Consider the following 19602-nt stretch of genomic DNA (forward strand, 5'->3'; position numbering starts at 1 on the left):
ACTCATTTTAGCACTGGAATGTGAAGAATGCTAAAATACAAAGTTATCTTTCATTTTGCTTTAAGTTTAAAGAGACCATCAGTGATTTAGGGTTCTAATTTGGTAAGCTACTTTTTTTCCTGATGAAGCTTGCAATCATCTTCAAGGAGTTTGCGTCTCTTTCCTGTGGTCAAACCTTGAGCACACCATTAATAATACATGTTTTGTATTTTTATCCTTGGCGTAGTTGTTCTGATGAATTAGCTCAGAGAGACTGAAAAAATTATTTGCTGCTAAAAGCCATATCTAGCTACTAGATTTGCATTAAGCTGATTGAAATTCTGTTGAGGATAATGGTTGTCAAGTAACCTGACAATCACCCTTTTATCAATTTTTCAAAATACCTGTCTGAAACATCCTTTTCTGATACAGAAAGGAACATGTCTTTTTGTGAGGGCGAAATAAGTGCTTTTGTAGTTTGACTGGTCAAATCACTGCACTGTAAGTGGTCAGGAGATCAAGAAAGAGATTAATTACAGTGGTCAGGCTGGGAATGTGTGAGAATCTGATGTGTGTTTTTTAAATTTCTTTCATTTATTTTTAATTATGAGAACATCTCTGTGTGTGGAAGGTACACTTATTGTCTGCAACTGGTCTTTCTGCACTAAAATGGAAAAATACATTAAAATTTTGAAATTCTTTCAGGTTATGGCTTGTGTGCAGCAAAAGCTCAGTACCCAATAGCTGATCTGGTGAAGATGTTGAGAGAACAAGGGAAAAACGTTAGGTAAGTGCTTTTCTTGATGAGAAGTATTACAGGTGGTTTGTTTTGGTTTTTTTCATTCCATTAAAACCGCTAGTTTTGGTTTAACGTTTTTTTCAGCATTGACAGAGGCACAGAATAACAAAGTTAAAGACGCCTCTGAAGACTGTCTAGTTCATCCAGCCCCCTTGCTCAGACCAGGATAAGCTCGAAAAGTTGCCTGGAATGTTGTCCAATTGGATTTTGAATGTCTTGATGGAGACTGACAACCTCTTTTGGGCAGTTTCTTATGATGTTTAGTCATCGTTAGGGTAAAACCAGTTTTTTTCTGTGTTGCAATTTGCAGCTGTTGCCTCTTGCCTATTCCCTGGATATCCCTGAGAAGAATTTGGCTCTATCTTTTTTATTGCCCTTCATCTATATTTATACACAGCGATAAGATTCCATTGATCCTTCTCTTCTGCAGGCAGAAGAATCCCAGATTTCAGCCTCTCCTCTTGTTGCAGATAGTCCTAACCATTAACAACTTACACCTACACTTATGTGGCTCCTGTAAGATTTTGCTGTTGCAGGCAGGACTGCTATTAGAGTTTGTTGAGCATCTCATGAAAGGATTATGGGAGTGCATGTCTCCAGTTGCCTGAATTTATTCTGCTGGAGTGCTATTCCAAAAAATAGAGATAATTCTTAGGTTTCCAGTATTGGCCTCAAGTCTCCTTTCCTCCTTCAGTTTTTCTGTAGACCTTATATATTCTGAAAATACTGGATAGCAAACATTATGTCTATCTTGCTGATTGTTTGAAATTTTGCTTGTTTTCTATTTATGATAACTTAATATTTTAAAATCAATCAAGGCTCAGTTTTCATTTCAAACAAGGTATTTTGGGAGATGCTGGTTAGCCAGACTCATTCTCTGATTTCCATATGTTTATTTCAATTAGATGGTGACTTCCTGTTGGAATCATTCCTCTAGTAATTAGGGTTTTTTGGTTTTGTTTTTCTTCTTTCACTACTTTTCCAACCTTATTAAAAAGTTGCATGTAAGCTTTTGCAGCGTATTACAACATTGTGTTGGGTAACAGTAGAGTTCTAGGGTTTAGCAGCAATAACTTGTTAGTGTTTAACCAGAATTTTGCATATAAAATTGCTTTATGGATGTATTTGTTTGTGCATGAGAAATGAGGGTGTGTGGTGGTGTATTTGCTTCCTGGAACAGTCTTCACACCTTGATTCTCCATGTTTAGCAACAGCTCTGTGTGTGTCCAGATCGCATTTGAGGTCGCTTAGTTTTGCAACAAAAAAACCCTTTCATGGCTAATGCGATGACAGTCTTGTACACTTCTGGCTTTCCTTTCAGTGCTTCTGTGGGGGGTTAGCTCTTTTTTGACCAACCTTGGTGAAATAAAAAAAAGAAAAAAAATTGGTTTTGCCTTTTATGTTGGCTTTGCAGGAGGGAAAAGTGAATGAGTTCTTGAAATAAATGGCTTATACTTAAAATGAATCAGTTTCAGGAAGGGATGACTGCAGTGGTTACCTAGTATTTTAATGAAAGAAATCTGTATTTACAGTTTGTGGTAATTCAGGCCTTTCATCACTTTGCTGGGCTCCCATGGTGTTCATTGAGTGCAGCTGTTGTCCTCTGGTTTCAGTAGGCCTGGAGTGCCTCGGGACCCTAATGCACTCACCATCCAGATGTAGTGACACTCTCACACACACGCTGTGGAGGGCTGCCAGCATGGACACAGGATTGCATCAGTCTGTAATGCCCATCGTGTGCCAAGAAAAATTGCGACTGTCATATGGTCTGGTTTTTTGTTTCATGGCTCACCACTGATCCAGAGAAGCTGTTGTTTTAGTTTGCTTTGCCTATAGCCATAACATTCTCATTGAAGACCGCAGATTATATAACATGATGCGTAACCTTTGACTAGGATTTAAATTTAGAAATACAGGAGAGATTTTGGAAACTTTAGACTGTTTTAGTTACTCAGTTGCTTAGCTAGCATCATCGCTCACTTGAGATGGTCTTGCAGCGGATCACATCTTTAATGCATTAGTAAAGTCACAGAGAAAGCTGGATATTACTGAGCCTTGAGTATAGCTTTCCCTTGTCATGGATGGATAAACAACAAAACTTTTTATAGGCTAAATCCCATAGCCCCCTGAATCTATTGGCCTTGGAGAGGAAATGGCTGTCCTACAACTGGTGTTGTATTTCTGCAAAGTTAGAAGTAAGTAAATTGTTGAAAGTTCTTGCCTTACTGAAGTTCATCAGTAATGTTGAAGTTCACATGTAATGTTGTTTGTAGAACTCTGGTTGTGAAATTCTGATTTTTCCTATATAATAAAACTATATTCTGTAGTAATTTTATATATAGAAACATAATTACAGTCTAAAACTGTATGTTCTCATATATGCAAGGGTTGTTGATGCTCTCATATCCACATCCAGTTAACTGTCCTAGTTTTTACCACAGTATAACTTTCTTGAGACATCTGCTGTCAGTGTGTTTAGTTTTCCTGCATAATAAGATGTTCTTGATAAGAAAAATGCATTTTGGTATGGAAGGACTCTTAAAATTATGCTTTGTGTAGACTTTCTAAATAATGATGTAGTTAATAAGTTGATTTTCTAGGAATTCGTAGTTGAGGGACATGCACATTGCCTCTTTAACAGCTTTTCAAAATAGTTGCTAGGAAGTTAGTGTTCTGGTTTGGTTTTTTTACCTTTTTAAAGGTAGATATCTTGAAGGACTTGGATTTCTGTCTTTTGGTGCTGGAGAATGTAGTTACTTTTGAACAACATGAAAACAAGAGTTTTCTATATTTTTGAAAATATGGTAGTATTGATTTAATGTTGTACCTGTGTTTTTAAGTTTTTGTTATTGATATGTCAGTGGTTGAACTCTAATCAGATGTGTTTGGTGTTCTGATTTTTTTCTCCCCTCTTTAATTTCTTGTAAGTAATAGAACATGTGCATGAGTATCAGTTACACATTTATCTGCAAATTAATAAATAAGCCTGATTACCTAAAACTATTTATGGTATCAATTTAAAACCATCATCTGTTGTGGCTCTACAAGAAAATCTAGAAGAATTTTTAAGGATGAGCTGTTAAGATGCTGTCCCAAGCAGCCTTAACACACTGCGTAGCTCACGTGCAAGATGGAAATTACTGTCACTGATGAGAGGCAGCTTAAGGACAATGTGTGCTGGTGCAGGTTCTGGGAAGCTGAGTTATTATACACATTATGAAAACACAAACTGTACCTGTGTGTCAGTTCTTGGTTTGAGGTAATCAGCTTTGGTGTATGGGTTCTGAATTATTAATGCTGCACATGAAGGGACAGCTGAAGTTCATCAGGTCTGTTTCGCTCCAGTGCTTTATTGCTGTAGTTAGAACTTGCAAACCATGCAGTGCCTGATGGCTTCTGCAAGGATGCAGCTGTTACTGTGTTCTGGGGGAGTATTGTAGGTGCGCTGTTGGTTCCATATGCGTCAGCTCACCTCTGGATGACCTTACTAGGTCAGTATATGATGCTTTGTGGAAGCAGGGTCTTGTTTTTTGCCTGTAGTTGGGTTCTTGGGAAGGCTATTGCACAGAGCTAAGATCCATCTGCATCTTGACCCTGCTGTCATATATGGTAGTGGTTGGAAATAGGGAGCCAGTGTCAGCCCTTACTTTAGTATGTGTAATTTAGCTGTCTAACTTAATTTAAATTTAACTGGCTTGATTGCAGCAGAGCCACCAAGCTTGATCTATGCCATAGGACTGGTTTTGAGGGCATATGTTGCCTTCAGCATGACAGTAAGTCTAAGCTAGCTGGGTTAGCTTGTAACCTGCAGTTGTCCATACCTATGATAAACATTATACTCTTAAGTCATTCTGCACTGCAACTGTTGTTATATGGCAGGATTCAAGATGTGGAATACTTGAATGATGTAGTTCTCTGTTCATATAGTTTGTTGGTGGCTTTTTTTCCCCTCCCGTTACCTTGAGTGATGGATTCCTGTTTTTACTGAAAACAGAGCTGAAGAGTGGTGTCTAAATAAAGTGAATGAGATGTGAGAACCTGTAAGTGAAGCCAAGCCCTTGGGCAAACATGACATTTAAATTGTTGAGTAAGTTCACTTAGGCACCAGGCAGATGCTACTTGGCTCTGCCCAGCTCTGGTATAATGACAGGAACCCTATCTTCACATTGATGAAGTGATCCTGAAACACTTTTGTACTGGGTTAGGTGCTGCTATTGTGAGCCAGCTGTTTCATTTTTGATTACAAGAATGTTATTTAGCCAGCTGTAATAAAGATAGATACTGACTTTATGAGCTGTATGAAAAGTAATTTCTATTTTGAGATTTTTCAATAATTTTTCATGCTATAGCTGTCTTTTTGATATTGCTGAGTTCATACTACTTCAGCCTCCTTCAGTCCTTTCTATCCCTCTCAACTCCAATTGCAGTTTTCTGTGCTGAAAGTGCTAGATATGTCAGGAGTTTTAGATATCTAGTCTAAATTTAAAATAAAATGCTGCAGTTTTATATTACTTAAAAAAGTTCAAAACATAAACTTGTGCGCTGTGTTGTCTTTATAAAACTAAAAGGTAATCAGTAGAGGCTGGTTAAAAGAGTTGAATATCCTTGCCTTAAGCTGTTTACCTATGAAGTGTGAGTAGCAAGGTGATGTACACTTACTTCAGTATTTGACAATCGTTGGTGGTAAGCAAGCCCCACATTATGTTTTCAAAGTCAAAAGAAAAAATTCTTGTTGAATTCTGTGTTTCAGTGAAATACTAGAATAATGTTTCAAGTCATACACAACATGGCTGTGACTGTGTGTTGTGGTTTAAGATTTCTTCTTGATTTATAAACAAACCAACGAACCTAAGGGAGTTCCTGCATTACTGATGACAAAAGAGTATCAAAGAAACTTTGCAATTTTTCACTTGAAAGCATTTTTGCCATAAAACGTTTCCCTTTTAAAATAATTTGTGTTAAATTTTTGAGTATGAATGAGGTTCATGTTATGAACATCTGAGACGGCATATGTAACAAAATGTTCCTGCTGAAATGCACATGACTTTGAAGAACTGCTGCTGTTGTGAGTTGGAGGCAAGACTGCTGCTTTTATTTGACTCATTAGGAGCCATCAGGGATTTTTAGTATCTATTTTGCACAGTTACCTGAATTCTGAATCCCGCTTTCTACTGGATAGGCTGATTTCAGTCCAGAACTGTGTAAGTGTTACCTTGTGACATAGTGAGAGTCTTAGAGAAGCTATAATTTTAAATTACTCTTTTTTTACATTCTTGCACATCCAGTTTTGAGTAGTACTGGCAAGCTACTGTCATATTTGGTTAACAGACTCTTACAAGCAGACTTTTGGGAGTCGCTTCAATATTTGTCCAAAAAAGCTTTTGTATGAGCAGCTTTCTCAAACTTTTTGAATACACAGTATGTGGTTTCAAGCAGAGTCTGTCAGAAGTCTCTAACTACTGATGGTTCATGCCATAACTCTTCCTGTATGAAGATAATTTGTCCCTTTCTTTTCTTCTTTCCTTGCCTCTTGCCAGGAATGGCAAAGTCAAAGGTGAAATTCATTCTCTTGGCAGCTTAAATTTTGGCTTTCCAGCCCTTAAAATAAGATTGTATGTGTATATAGTACTTAATAGAAACCTCACGAGTGTTTTGTTTTGTGTATTGCCAAAGCAGCTTTGGTCACAAAGGCACTCAAATAATTTTATTAGACACAAAAGAGAATTTTGTTGGAAAATCTATTTTCACTGCCAGAGGAGTGATGAGTTTCTCAAGGGTACTTCAGAATAAGAGTTCTCCTACTGTACTGTTAGTGATCAAATTTGGTATACTTAAGATCTATCTGCAGTACTACACATGGCTTGTGTTACTGAGTGGTGTGAAACATAAGCTGTTAGTAATTTGTGCTGTATGTTTGCTCTCCTTCTGATTCTAGGTATTAGCCTTTGCAACAGGGTCCCAAATGTTTACAAGCTGAATACAATCTATTCCTGTTCTTCTTTAAAGGCATTCCTTCTAAAACTAGCTTTTAACCTATTCTTTGACCTAGAGCTTAAAGCTGTATTATATCCAGTATTATGTGGATTAATCATATGTCCATAATTTTGTTGCTGGAGTTCCAATTGTCTTGTATTTTATTGTATTAATGTTGCCTTGATGATGGAGTGCTCAGTTGCCCATTTAAGGATGTATTTGTTCAGTCTTTAATTCACAAGTTATCTGTGTTGATTGGACTGTGACTTGTGGTCCGTCAGTCATTCCCATTGCAGTGGAGTTGAAAATAGAAGTATATGACTATCTATCTGTCATGGCAAATTGATTTATTAGTAATTCTCTCCTTTCTGAAGAATTCTGAATTACTTTCATTTAATTCCTGACTTACTTGGATTTCTGTTCAGAAATTTCTCTTCCAAAATCCAATAATTCAAAAATCCAAGTTTTTTCTTGACTATTTTCCTTCTTTTCAAAAGTGTCTGTAGACTTCTGAATTCAATATTATCTTCAGCCCCATACAATCTTAATCTGAGGCACTTCTGGCATGTGTGAGTCAGCATTGCATCTGGTGATAGCTTCGGAGATGGAAAGACAGAAAGTGCACATGACAGTAGACATGGCTATGCCTTGCTTGTAAGGGCCAGTAGATGATCAGAAGAGTAACAGCAGGAAACAGATTTGCTTCTAACCAAATACGTCTTTGGTTTGCAGCGAAACCAGCTTAACATCTCCATTCTGGCTTTTTCAGGTTTTTAATCTTAGGGAGCTGCATACATACATGCCTGAGCACCCCAGGTCCAGGTCTGTTGGTCTGTCTGAAGCTTTAGTAACTCATGAGCAGTGTAATCTCTCATGTTATTTTTGAGCTGTTCTGAAAACATTTTTTAAAATGTTTATGCTTAAACTGTTAGTTTTTTAGCTCTTTACCTTTTCACTCCCCATCCTTTTTTTTTGGTCCCCTCTTCATTTCCTCCTAAAGTCAATCCAGAGAAGAAAGTGGCATGTTAACCTAATTCAGCTAGACATTCTCTTGTGCTTGAAGTCTTGTGCTGTTAATTTTTCTGTTGGATTGAAAATGTTCATACAAGTGTTTCTTGTACATACTCTAAACATACCTGAGTAATAAAGTCATTTGTTAAGGGCATCTCTAGGTCTAGGAGTAGTTTTCCTTCAGAAAGGTGGCATGGTCTCTGGCCTTTCTCATGGCAATTTTATTTAAACACTGTGGTGTTTTCAGTGATGTAAAGGACCTGAAAAACATACTAATGTGGATGGTAGTTTTGGAGTTAAAAGGATCATTTGTAAAAGTCCAAAAGAATCTGTCACAAGGTTTGAAATACAGTACTGCTTGGAAGGTGAACTGTTAAATTTTAACAGATTCTTTTCATTAATTGCCATTTGTGCTTATACTTAAGAGCTTCTCACCCTTCTAAGTCACAGGTGATAGTTTTAATGTATAAAACACAGTAGTCCAAACTTATTAAAGGAGTTTCTTCCCTTTTAGGTTTGGTATTCACCCTGTGGCTGGCCGTATGCCTGGTCAGCTGAACGTACTGCTAGCAGAAGCTGGTGTTCCCTATGACATTGTTCTGGAAATGGATGAAATCAATGAAGACTTCCCAGGTTAGCACATGAGCCATAAGCTTCCACTAGATTGAATGATTGATTTGCTTCTGTTTTTGCACTGCACAGGGATTTTAACAATAGAAAGTCAAGAAGTCAAGCCATTCAGTTTCTTTTGTAGAGGACTAGAGGTCTTTTGGTGGGAGGGGTGGGTAGGGGGAGCTTTTTATGAAGTGCTTGTAGCTGTGAAGTAAATGGCAAATGCTATATCCTTATTATCTCTGTTACTACCCTGTCCTTGCAGAGCAAAACTATTATTACTTCTTTAGCTCAGTTATTGTTAATGACATGACTTGACCCTGTCATGTACAGCATTGTACTGGCAACTTCTTGCTTTTTTTACATATTTATTTAAAAGGCAGAAGTTTGCTGCTAAAGGTTTTTCAGAAAAATATTCAAAAGAAAAGCCAGGCACAAAAAAATTTGGAAGTGATGTGCGTATTCAACCACATTTAAATATCAAAAGGTTTTAAATTTTGTGTGGCAGGGTTGAATTGGATTGTGAATGTGTGTAGTTTGTTAGCGGTAGCTGGCAGCACATTTGAACTCTCACATGCAATTGGCTTGAGAAGTTTGTAAAATACTTGTGAGCATACTTAACCATTAGGGGTCCTTCTGCCTAGAATGTGCATCAGCCTCAATGTTTCAGTTTTAGATAATTTTTCATCAGTGTTGTTTTCTTTGTCTTGCTGCAGAGACTGACTTGGTCCTTGTAATTGGTGCAAATGATACAGTTAATTCAGCAGCTCAGGAAGATCCGAACTCTATCATAGCGGGAATGCCAGTTCTTGAAGTCTGGAAGTCCAAACAGGTGAGATTAATGGAGTTGAATTATCACCTACCTTTAGCAAGCTTTCAAAAATATGGTTTGTAGGATTTTTCCACTATTCTGGTTTCCACAAAAAGCTTTTCTTCAGGTTGTCCAACAAAATGGTTAGTGCCTTGCAAGTGTGATGCACTTTTCATGATTTTAGCATCATCATCAAGTGCTTTAGTGAGACCAATGATGACTGCAATAGAAAAGATCAATTAGGCTGCTTCTACTAGAATGTGATTAGAATAAATGGTGGTCTGCTTATATCCACAGCCCTGAAATATTTCTGTACTCATAGCTGTTTTGTTAAGTTTATAGTTTAATACTGAGGTAGAAATACAAGAATGAATAGTATGCTTAAATAAAATAATAAATAGTAATTAAAAACCAACAAACATCCCTCCCAAAAAAAACAAACAAAACCCCTAAAAAATGCTTGACTGAGACAAGTAGAGCACTTAGACTGTCCAAGTTGAACCAACAGTGTAGTTACCTTAACAGTTTTGCTCTGATCTAAAGTACATATAGTGTTTCCTTGGTGTGAAATCTTTGATACTTTGTTCTGAATGAAGTCCTGGCCTCAGTTGTTCTGCGGGTTATCCATTCAAGTTCTCAGACATATACATTCATCAGCAGTATGTGTAGCTATGGATTGCAATTTGAGAAATAAAAATGGACACAGTTAAGATAAAGTTTCTCAGTTTCTTTGCTAAAGATGCCATAGTTAACTAATTTTACACTCAATAGGTAAAACTGGCTATTTTTTTAAAATGTCCTATGTATGAAGTAATACAGATGAATAGTAAAGAGACAGTTGCACCAAGTATTGGTGTGAACACTTATCTGAATTTTGTTGCTATCAGGGAATTGAACACTTCAAAATTAAAGTTTCAAAACACTTCAATGTTATGGTCATTAGTAGATATGCCATACTTTGGCTTTATTACATGGAATAAAGTAAATGCATGTGCAATGTCCACAATCTCTTAATCTGAAAAAACATTGTTTTTAACAAGAAAATGTTTCTGAAATTGGTCTGGATATCAATTCATCTTCTATATTAAAATTTGAAATACAATTTCATAGCAGTGAGCACTCTGTTTTGGTCAGAGGTTTCTCTTCATTTGTTGGTTTTGTGTTGCCTTTGTCTGTGGAAGGGTGGTGGCTGTGCTTTGCTGTTTCAAACATGAACTCTTTATGTGCAGGTCATTGTAATGAAGAGATCTCTGGGAGTTGGTTATGCAGCAGTGGACAATCCCATCTTCTACAAGCCCAATACTGCCATGTTGTTGGGAGATGCTAAAAAGACCTGTGATGCCCTGCAGGCCAAAGTCAGGGAATCGTACCAAAGCTAAATACTGATTGATATTCTGCTCATATTTCCGACTACAGTTTTGTCACAGAGGTCACAGAAAATGAGAGGTGGAAGCATCTCTCAATATCCTAAGGCAGCTGGCTTTTAGAGAAGACTGCATTGTCTCCTAGGAGATGTAGTTCAGTCAGGGGATATAGACTTTTATAAAAGATGGGCAGATTAGCCCTTCAAACTAAATCTCCAATGAGACAATGCATAAAAGAATAAAAATGGGTTTTTTTAAGGTCAACATTGTGCTGTTACAAGAAGAACCAAATAACTCGTGGCCATGTTTAAGTAGTTACTGACTTCCTCCTCCTTACTGTCTGTACTTCTGTCATGGAAATTCACTAAAAAATACTGTGCCAAAACTGTATTCAGTCTTATCATCAAAGCTGTTTTTTGGCTGGTATGGACAATGCAACTTTTGATTTCATCAAAACTTAAAAATAAATTTCAAACAGATGCAAGCAGAAGAAAATCCTTGCATGTCCCTTCGAACTCAGGACATTCTCTGAACTAGATGTGTACATGATTTGAAATCTAAGCATAATGTTCTTTTTCTTTTGGGGATTGTATGGATGCTGTGAATCAGGAACATTTTAGGAAAGTTACTTTGCTTTAAAATGCGGTTCCACTTTTTATGGTGCGCACTTATGTTAAATGAAACACAGGATATCAGGCACTTGCCAAGTAATCTTGAAGTCTGACAAGGAAATGTACATTTACTTGCACTGCTTACCTATTTTAAGCAGCTGCTAAATTGTCCATCATTTCCAGTCGTTGCCTTTTTAAGTGTCTGAGAAAAAATATGGTCCAGTTCTGCACAGGTAGAACGTCTTTCATACCTATCTGTTCACAGAATTTGGACCACAGTGTTTCAGTTTGTTCACTTAGCTTTTGATTGTACTTACTACTTTAGTAGTAGTGATGCTTAGTGATGCTTTCTTAATTAATATTGTTGTGATGCTGAAAAAAATGCATTTGAATTCTCACTCTCTATTCTGCTCTTGTGAGATCCCACCTGGAATGCTGTCTTCAGCTCTGGGGCACCCAACACAAGAAAGATGTTGACCTGTTGGAACAAATGCAGAGGAGGCCACTAAGCTGATCACAGGCCCTGAGCAGCTCTCCTGTGTGCACAGGCTGAGAGAGCTGGGACTGCTCAGCAGGGAGCAGAGAAGGCATCCCTGACACATTGTAGCACTTTCCAGTACCCAAAAGGGACCCCAAAGAGGGCGGGAGAAGGACTTTCCACACAGGCATGTAGTGACAGGACAGAGGGGAATGGATTCATACTAACAGAGGACAGGTTTAGACTAGATGTTAAGAAATTCTTTGCTGTGGGAGTGATGAGGCAGTGGAACAGGTTCCCCATCCCTGGAATTGCTCATGACCAAGGCCATATAGGGCTCTGAGCAGCCTGGTCTTGCAGAAGGTTCCCTGCCCATGGGGTTCCAATTGCACCTGGATGGTCTTTAAGGTCCCTTACAGCCCAAGCCATTCTGTGCTTCTATATTTAAGATACTGAAGTTCATTAGAATTTTTTTCTATTGTTTGGACAGCACAGAAACATACTAAACTTAAAATCCAGTGCTTTGATTGCTTTTTGCTAATTTAATTAAAAGCACTGTTTAATTTCCATAGTAAGTCCAGCAAATTTAAATTATGACATAAGATTGCCATTTCATTTTTATTCTGGTAAGTATCCTTGACTGAAATTCAAATATTTGCCTAATAACATGAATTTGTCGTATTTCCATAATGATACAGCAACTGTCCATGGTGAAAAGGCAAAAAAGAAATCAATGTCTTTATGTTAGAGAAGACAAACTATTATGAAGAAAGTCTTGAAATTAATCCATTTTGGTCGAGAGAACAAGCATTTTTTTATTACACCATGCATAGAGACCTCATATAAAATACAGCATTTCTTCTTGGCTACCTCTGTTTTTATGTGAAGATCACTTAAAACACAGATTTTGAACAGGTGATACATTAAAAATGTAACAATATACAGCAGATCTATCATTTTTGAAGATCTCTTTTCTATGATTTGACATAAATTTTTTCATGCAAGCACTATGTTGTATACTGCAGGAAAAGGCTTGTAATTGAATTTTAATTTAAAACACTGTGACAGCTATATTTGAATGTAGCATGTATAGCTTCTCAATTTCATTGTATTCAACTTTTCCTTCAGGTCTATAAAAAATAGGAGGGAAATGGGAGAAGAGGGAAGACAAAGAATTAATTATCCATATCCCTCCCAACTAAGCAAAAGAAAAAAAGGGGATTTGAAGGGATCTAACATGCTGAAGCATAATTTTTGTCTTGTCAAACTTGAAGTATCCTGCTGCAGTATGCATCATGTCTCTGTTCATAGAGAGCTAATAAAAGATCTAGCTTTTCTTTAAAAAATAGCAAATGAGGGAGGGGGAACACTTTTTCATTTGTACTTGGAGAAAAACCCCATTCTGTTACTTTGTGTAAATAGTACCATGGTTCTCTTTAACATATGCTTTACCGTGGAACACTAGATAATTGCTGAAGTGCTAATAAAAAGCCAGTTATTTTTCTCTGATCACTATGTTTGTTTTCTTCTGTTGTTTTTCCTGAGTAGTTAACTAGTCCAGTGTTACTTTTGAAAATTAAAATAATCAAGCTGCCACCAAAGGATATTGAGATTGAAGGCTGTAGTGAATGGAAATCATAATAAAATATTCTTTTTCTTTTTTTCTTTTCTAATTGCATTGGTTCTTTGCATTTTTTCGTTCTAGGTTTGATTGTCACCTGACCATAGCAATTTCACTTAGCTTTTCTAGTCAATGAAAAGGGTTGTACAACTGAGAGTGATTGAACAAGATTTGTGTTGCTTTTTTGAGATTAAAGAAGATAAAAGAAAAGCTATAATAACTGACAGGTTAATTACCAGAGTAGTTAATTTTCTAGTGGCTGCAGTGTGAGATGAATACTATCCCTCTGAGCCAGATACCATGTAAATTTGCTTCCACTGTTTTTTAGTTCTGCAAGACTGTTGAGTTGACTGCTGTGATGATTCCGGTTTCTACCTTCAGAGTGATAAGTGAATAATTTTAGCCATCTGACAGTTTGTTCAGTAATATCACAAGTCTGACAATGCAGCTTTCGTGTTTTCCTCAAGCTTTGGTGAAGCCCAGACTGGAAGTCTCTTCCAGAGGCTGCACCTGGCATTGGCCCATGAAGTAACCTGTCTTCCGTCTTAATGGAAGAGGGGAAGCATGTACAGAGAGCCTGCGGGTTTGTAGTGTGACAGAGGGTAAAGATTAGTCTGTCATGTGGATCTGACTGCTGCTTTGAAGATTTTCCTCTCTCTACCCTATGTCCAACCTCTTATCACCCAAGTGTTTGCTCTAGCCTGACTCAAGCAGGCTATGAAAATCTGATCAGGTCATGGCAAAGCAGTGCAGCAAGAACAAGAGTACTTGTCTCTGTTCAGCTGTGAAGCTTTTGCAGTTTGCAGTGTGTGTCCATGACCACTAAGAACTTCAACCTTTGCATTTTTTTTTTTTTTTTTGTTTTTTTTTGTTTATTTATTTATTTTACAATACAAATTGTTACAGTACTAAAGCTACAAAGAAATTTAGTTTGGAAAGATCTGCTAACTTGCATCAGTTCCCTGCTGAAAACAGATCCAATTTGATTAGATTGGTACAGGCTTTCATTTGAACTTCTTGGTGGAGATGTCTGCCACCCTGTTGTTACAGTGTTCAATTCTTCCAGCTGGGAACAAGTGATTTTTTAAAAATTGTAATTGGAATTTCCTTTTCAACTGTAATTAGAATTTCCTTTACTGGAATTGCCTGTAACCTCAGGAGACCAGTTTGCCCAGTTGTTCCAGTCTCCAGCAGCACTTCGTACCCTTTAGCAGGCTGATCTGCTTACCCATCTCTGGAATGCATTAATTGTGCAAGCCTCCAGACCCCTCTGCAGTACCCACCTGGTGGTATCTTAGACAAACCACATTGAACATCAGAGGAGGCTGAAAGGGAGGGGATGCATGGGGGGAAGATGGACTGAAAACAGAACTGAAGCCCAACTATTTTCCATCATTTTCCCACTCTTCTTGAGCCAGAGACTTATTTAGATCAGAAATTAAATTTATAAAATATGGTATTTCAAAGAAACATTTCTTACTTCCTGTACTGAGAAGTACAAAATTTTTTTGTGCTGTTAAATTGGCTTTGAAATCTTCTGTAAGTAGGGCCATTTGACTGTTTAGAAAATAACAAGGTTTACAAAATGACAAGGTTTCCATTATGTGATCTATCAATCTATGTCTCTCAGATTCTTGCTTCTGTATAAGATGTGGTTTCTGAAATTCCAGTCTAATGTGTCATGTGTAGCCCACTACATTGGTATCAAGCAGCAAGCATGTAATTCTGGTCCATTCAAACAGAGAAACGGGTTTGAACCTGCTTCTGTATTGAAGTTTGGCTAAAACCCCCAGCATCTGGAGTTTTATTCACTTGCTAAGTTTTGGATTATGTTGCTGGGCACTGTTGGAACACACAAACCTGGATGTTTTTGAAATTAAGCTAGAAGATATATTAGCACCGTGAAAGAAGATTTAGTCTGTAGGACTTAGATTAGGGTTCATCCATAGTAAACATCCTCCAACAAAGAGGAATGAATTTCATATCCTCAGCACAGAAGGCGTTGTTTGCTAGGTTTGTTTCCAGAGTGCCAGTTGAAGTAGTCTTCCAGATCTGCAGTGCATGAGAAAGAATGAGGGGAAATATTTCAGTATCTTCCATTCTAAGCCTCAGTTATTTGTAGTAAGTAAACAGAACATTTAAATTCAAAGAAATGCTCAAAATCAAGAGTGTTTTGCACTATCAGTGCATGTGAGTTTTTGTGTAAGCTTTCAAATTTGCAGGAAAACTTTATGGAAGGGGACTTGAGTAGTAGGAGATCTGAGTCCTCTGTTCTGTACCTAAGAAGTGCAGTTCAAATACTCATTTCATAACACTTGCAATGAGTATTGTTCCATCAATATGATTAGTGTGGGGTGGTTTATGAATAAACAAATTACAAATGGTAATAGCTTGCATAATCCAACTGCTCTGCAGCTGCCCAGAGGATATATTGCATTGCTGTCTTAGACTGTTTTGATACATGGCTCTTTCTGAGAGGAAAACACACAATTAGATGTTTCCATAAATGGAGTTAATAATATTTCAAGCTCTAAGTTCTCAAAAAGATCATTTTTTAAGCAGCAGAAACAATCCTAAAATACTAATTTAAAGTATTACTTGAGAAATTAAGGGACTAATTTATAGCCCTTATTCCAGGGTCTAAGGAAAGAGTGTTTTCTCCAGTTGCAATGATAGCGAGGAATGTTAGCTAATGGGAAGACAGCAATCAGAAAAAAGGGTTAGAGGAAACAACTGTTCTGCTTTGTCTTTTTCACTTTTGCCTGGAGACACATTTTCCTTGAGAATGAGTGGGATCATATTATTCAACTGAACATACGAAGAGGTTATTTTGCATTCTTCCTTTAGTGACAGTTCATCAGTTTTGTTTTACCCCATGCACTCACGGGCTGAACATAGGCCTCTATATCATTTTGAAACCTGGCACTTCGGAGTCCAATTTTCTGCACTGCATATATAAATTACATGTTAATCCCCATTTTTTACTCGCTTATTAGAGAAATGGCGGTGTAAATTCTCCATTACTCAGTGAATTCCCACCTCTTGACATTTTTGGAAGTCTGTAGACTTTACTTCTGCAAAGCAGTTTTAATTGGAAAATGATATGGAAAACAGCTGTTAAACTTTATTTACCAACTACAACTGTTTTTAGAATATTTAGATATTATGTACAAAATATGTCTGTTACTCATTTTGATAAGAGGGTCAAAATGGGCCAGAAAAGGGGAAAAGAATTGTATGTCAGAGAATTAAAGGAGTCATGCTGTAACGATCAAAACTCACATGTAAGTATGGCCTTAAATTAAGGTTATACATGATGCGGTTCTGTTAGATGTGGTAAGGATGACATTTACTAAGTATGATGTTTTGCAATTAGACATGATACTCTGAAAAAGGCTCTGTCTGTCTCCTGACCATTTTTTCCTGTCCCTTGTTGACAAAACCCCATAAAACTGGTTATTATCCATCCATTTCCCTATGAAAGGAAGCAAAAAAGGAACTGGAAGAAAGAAGGACTGAAGGGGCTTCACACTCAATAAGAAGTGTTTTCTGAAGGAAGATTGAGATTGAACTTTAGCACAGCATGAAATTAAGTTATTCTATTACATGGTCAGTCTAACCCATAATTTAAAAAAATCCCTAACAGAAGGGAAACTAACAGCTAATGAATGTAAAAAACTCAAGCAGATGTTAAAGCTGTCTCATGCAGTAATAACTAGCAGTTGCCTATTCCCCTTATTAAAATATTACAGATGTGGGTAAGAAAAGCCACTTAATTTTCTGATTTTACATTCTCAAAAGCTCATTTTTGTTATGGACCATGGAACAATGAACCTCAGTTTTCAAGAGTTTTATGGTGGATTTATTGATGTACAAACACAACATAGGAAGTTGCTAATCAACATCAACAACCTTATTTTTCACTATAATTTTGTCTCCCAAAATAATAATTGAATAATTGAATGTTAGTTTAGTGAACCATATAATTTGATGTGATTGAATTATATCTGAGTTTTGAAACCTGAAAAAAGTAAAACATGTCAACAAATGCAATGTGCTATGAATTGCTATCATTTTCATGTCATATTGCTGATGCAACACTGACTTATTTTTTTTAACTTTCAAGAGATATCATACACCACACTTTATACCTGATTAATTTGATCTGTGAAAAGTGTTAAGGTGATCCATGGAGCTGCTGAACTCTGACTGTAGACCTTGGAACCATTTTTATTTTTTGTCCCTGCAGGATGATACAGCTAGTAGCATCTGTGCCTTTTAACCTACTCATTCCATTTTGTGTTCTGTAAGAAATTATCATGACATTTGGTACTGAAATGTTAACTCTTTCTGAGGCATCTACTTTCTGTTGTCTACCTCAGGAGCTAGTCATCTTGGCAAGATTTTTATGGAGTTATTCTTACAGGAAACCCTACAGTAGCCCCACCTTACTGCCCTGTATCTTTAACTCTGCTGCCAGTTTTAGAAAAGAAGGAGCTTTCCATTTCTTCTGGACCAGCTGTCGTGGTTATTCCTAAAACGTTACTTGCCTGGTGCTCATTTGTCTTTACAGTGAGGATGATGAGGCACTGGCACAGGTAGCCCCTTACGTTCATTACAGGCTGGATGGGACATGATACGAGTAAGAAGCTCCAGTTTTAATGTGGAAACATGCCCTAGTGTATTGTGTTACTTTGGGACTACATAGTCTTCATGTTAGACATATGTTGCAATTCCTTGGGTTTGTTGAAGTTAATTTCATTAAAAGTTTAAGTAAAACAATATTGGGATGAAGTTGAAGTGACTGAAGACCAAAATATATCTTAAAACCTTAGTGTAATAAACAGCGTAACACTGCACATAAAAAGCCTTGCTTTCGTTTTCCTGCAGATGCATTGGGTTGATCTCCCTAATGAGTTGCAGTGCATCCCTCTGAATAAGAAGGAGACATCTGAAATTTCATGTCCTTTGCTGATGACATGAGAAATGAGAAAATTTTCAAGAGAGGGTGATTTTGACAGCTGTAACAGTCAATTCTCTTTCCCTCTATTCAGGGACCAGTTCTGTGGCTTTGGGCTGAACAGTTAAATCTCAGTATTTGCAGGGGCGTGATATCCTTCCATCACAGAAAATGTACAATGGCTTACAAACAGCAACCATTTTTTAAATAAAGTAAGTAGTAGCCTTAGCAACACATTGTTTCTGCATGCATTCTTCTCAAAATAATTGTTTTCAAAATTGTCAGCTCTTAAAAAGAGAAAGAAGAAAGCTGGATCTTTTGCCAGCCAGAACCTGGAACACATGTAGTCTACAGACTGGTCCCTTGCTGCTCTTGTGTTTGTAAGGTGGTATTCTACCCTTAGAGCTTAATAAACCTGTAGCACAGGCTTCTGTGGATAAGGTAACTTCTCACTCCAAACAGCTGTAAAAGCTGTTTAGCCTACTTGTCTCTTTAATTTAGGAGTAAGTTCAGTATATGAAAGATGTGTATTTGAGAGGATGTTTTGTTAGAATTGTTGCTGTAGGCAATGCTTTTTCTTTCCTCAAAAAAATCCCATGCCAGTGAGGTGTAAAAGTTAGTATTTGAGCCTTAGTGTTCAACCAATATCTTTTTTATTCTGTCCTCAAAATATACTGATTTGATTCTTGTCAAGACTTATCTAATATATTAAAAAGTTAGGACAGGGAAGTAGCTCAGGTTTTGATTAGTTTGACATTAGGTTTACCATACCTGAAGAATTATGTCCTTTGCAGGAAATACCAAAGCATTCTGCCAGAGTTTATGTTCATTAATATTTTTCTATTTCCAAGCCGAGTTAGTATCAACTTGCATTTGTCTACCTAGTTCCAAAGATTGTTTCACTCATGGCTTTTACTTTTAAGATTAGTTGTAGTTGCCTTGGAAATTACTCTGATGATCTTGCAGTATAAATTTTGATGCATTCATTTTGTGGGTGAAAATTAGTTTTGGTAATTTTCTTAATTGTCTGCGTTTTGTGTTGGAGGAGGTGGCTATAGTTTGTAGGAATAAAAACATGGGAAAGAATTACCATGCTTTGCAAGCAATTAAATTATGTTGAATACAAATATAATAGGAAGGGAACAGAGACAAATAGGAGTTGGGTATCTAAAGCATCTTTTTTACCAAAAAACTTTTGGTGTTTTTATAAGAAAGTGTCCACAAAATAAAAAAGATACTTTATCCAGTGTAAAGTTGATGCTGTATCCAAAAATTTCTGTACTCCTTATAGGAAGTACTTATGATTTATTAAAGTATTCATAAGCTTCCAAAAAAAAAAAAAAAAAAGGAAAGAAAAAGTAATTTAAGAAATGTAAATGTTGA

At 36.9% G+C, this 19602-nt stretch overlaps 1 protein-coding gene across 5 annotated transcripts in view; it reads left to right on the forward strand.

Moving 5' to 3' along the window:
- Window positions 1-13311, forward strand: part of NNT (nicotinamide nucleotide transhydrogenase) — a 42675-nt gene extending 29364 nt beyond the window's left edge. For all 5 annotated transcript variants that reach the window (XM_063180804.1, XM_063180801.1, XM_063180802.1 and 2 more), the window contains exons 19-22: window positions 685-766; window positions 8277-8395; window positions 9091-9206; window positions 10415-13311. In XM_063180804.1, coding sequence (XP_063036874.1) covers window positions 685-766; window positions 8277-8395; window positions 9091-9206; window positions 10415-10564 — 467 coding nt within the window. In that variant the 3' untranslated portion in view covers window positions 10565-13311. The remainder of the gene's footprint in view (window positions 1-684; window positions 767-8276; window positions 8396-9090; window positions 9207-10414) is intronic.
- Window positions 13312-19602: the final 6291 nt, after the last annotated feature.

The sequence above is a fragment of the Melospiza melodia genome, chromosome Z (assembly GCF_035770615.1).
Source record: "Melospiza melodia melodia isolate bMelMel2 chromosome Z, bMelMel2.pri, whole genome shotgun sequence".
NCBI classification, from domain to species: domain Eukaryota; kingdom Metazoa; phylum Chordata; class Aves; order Passeriformes; family Passerellidae; genus Melospiza; species Melospiza melodia.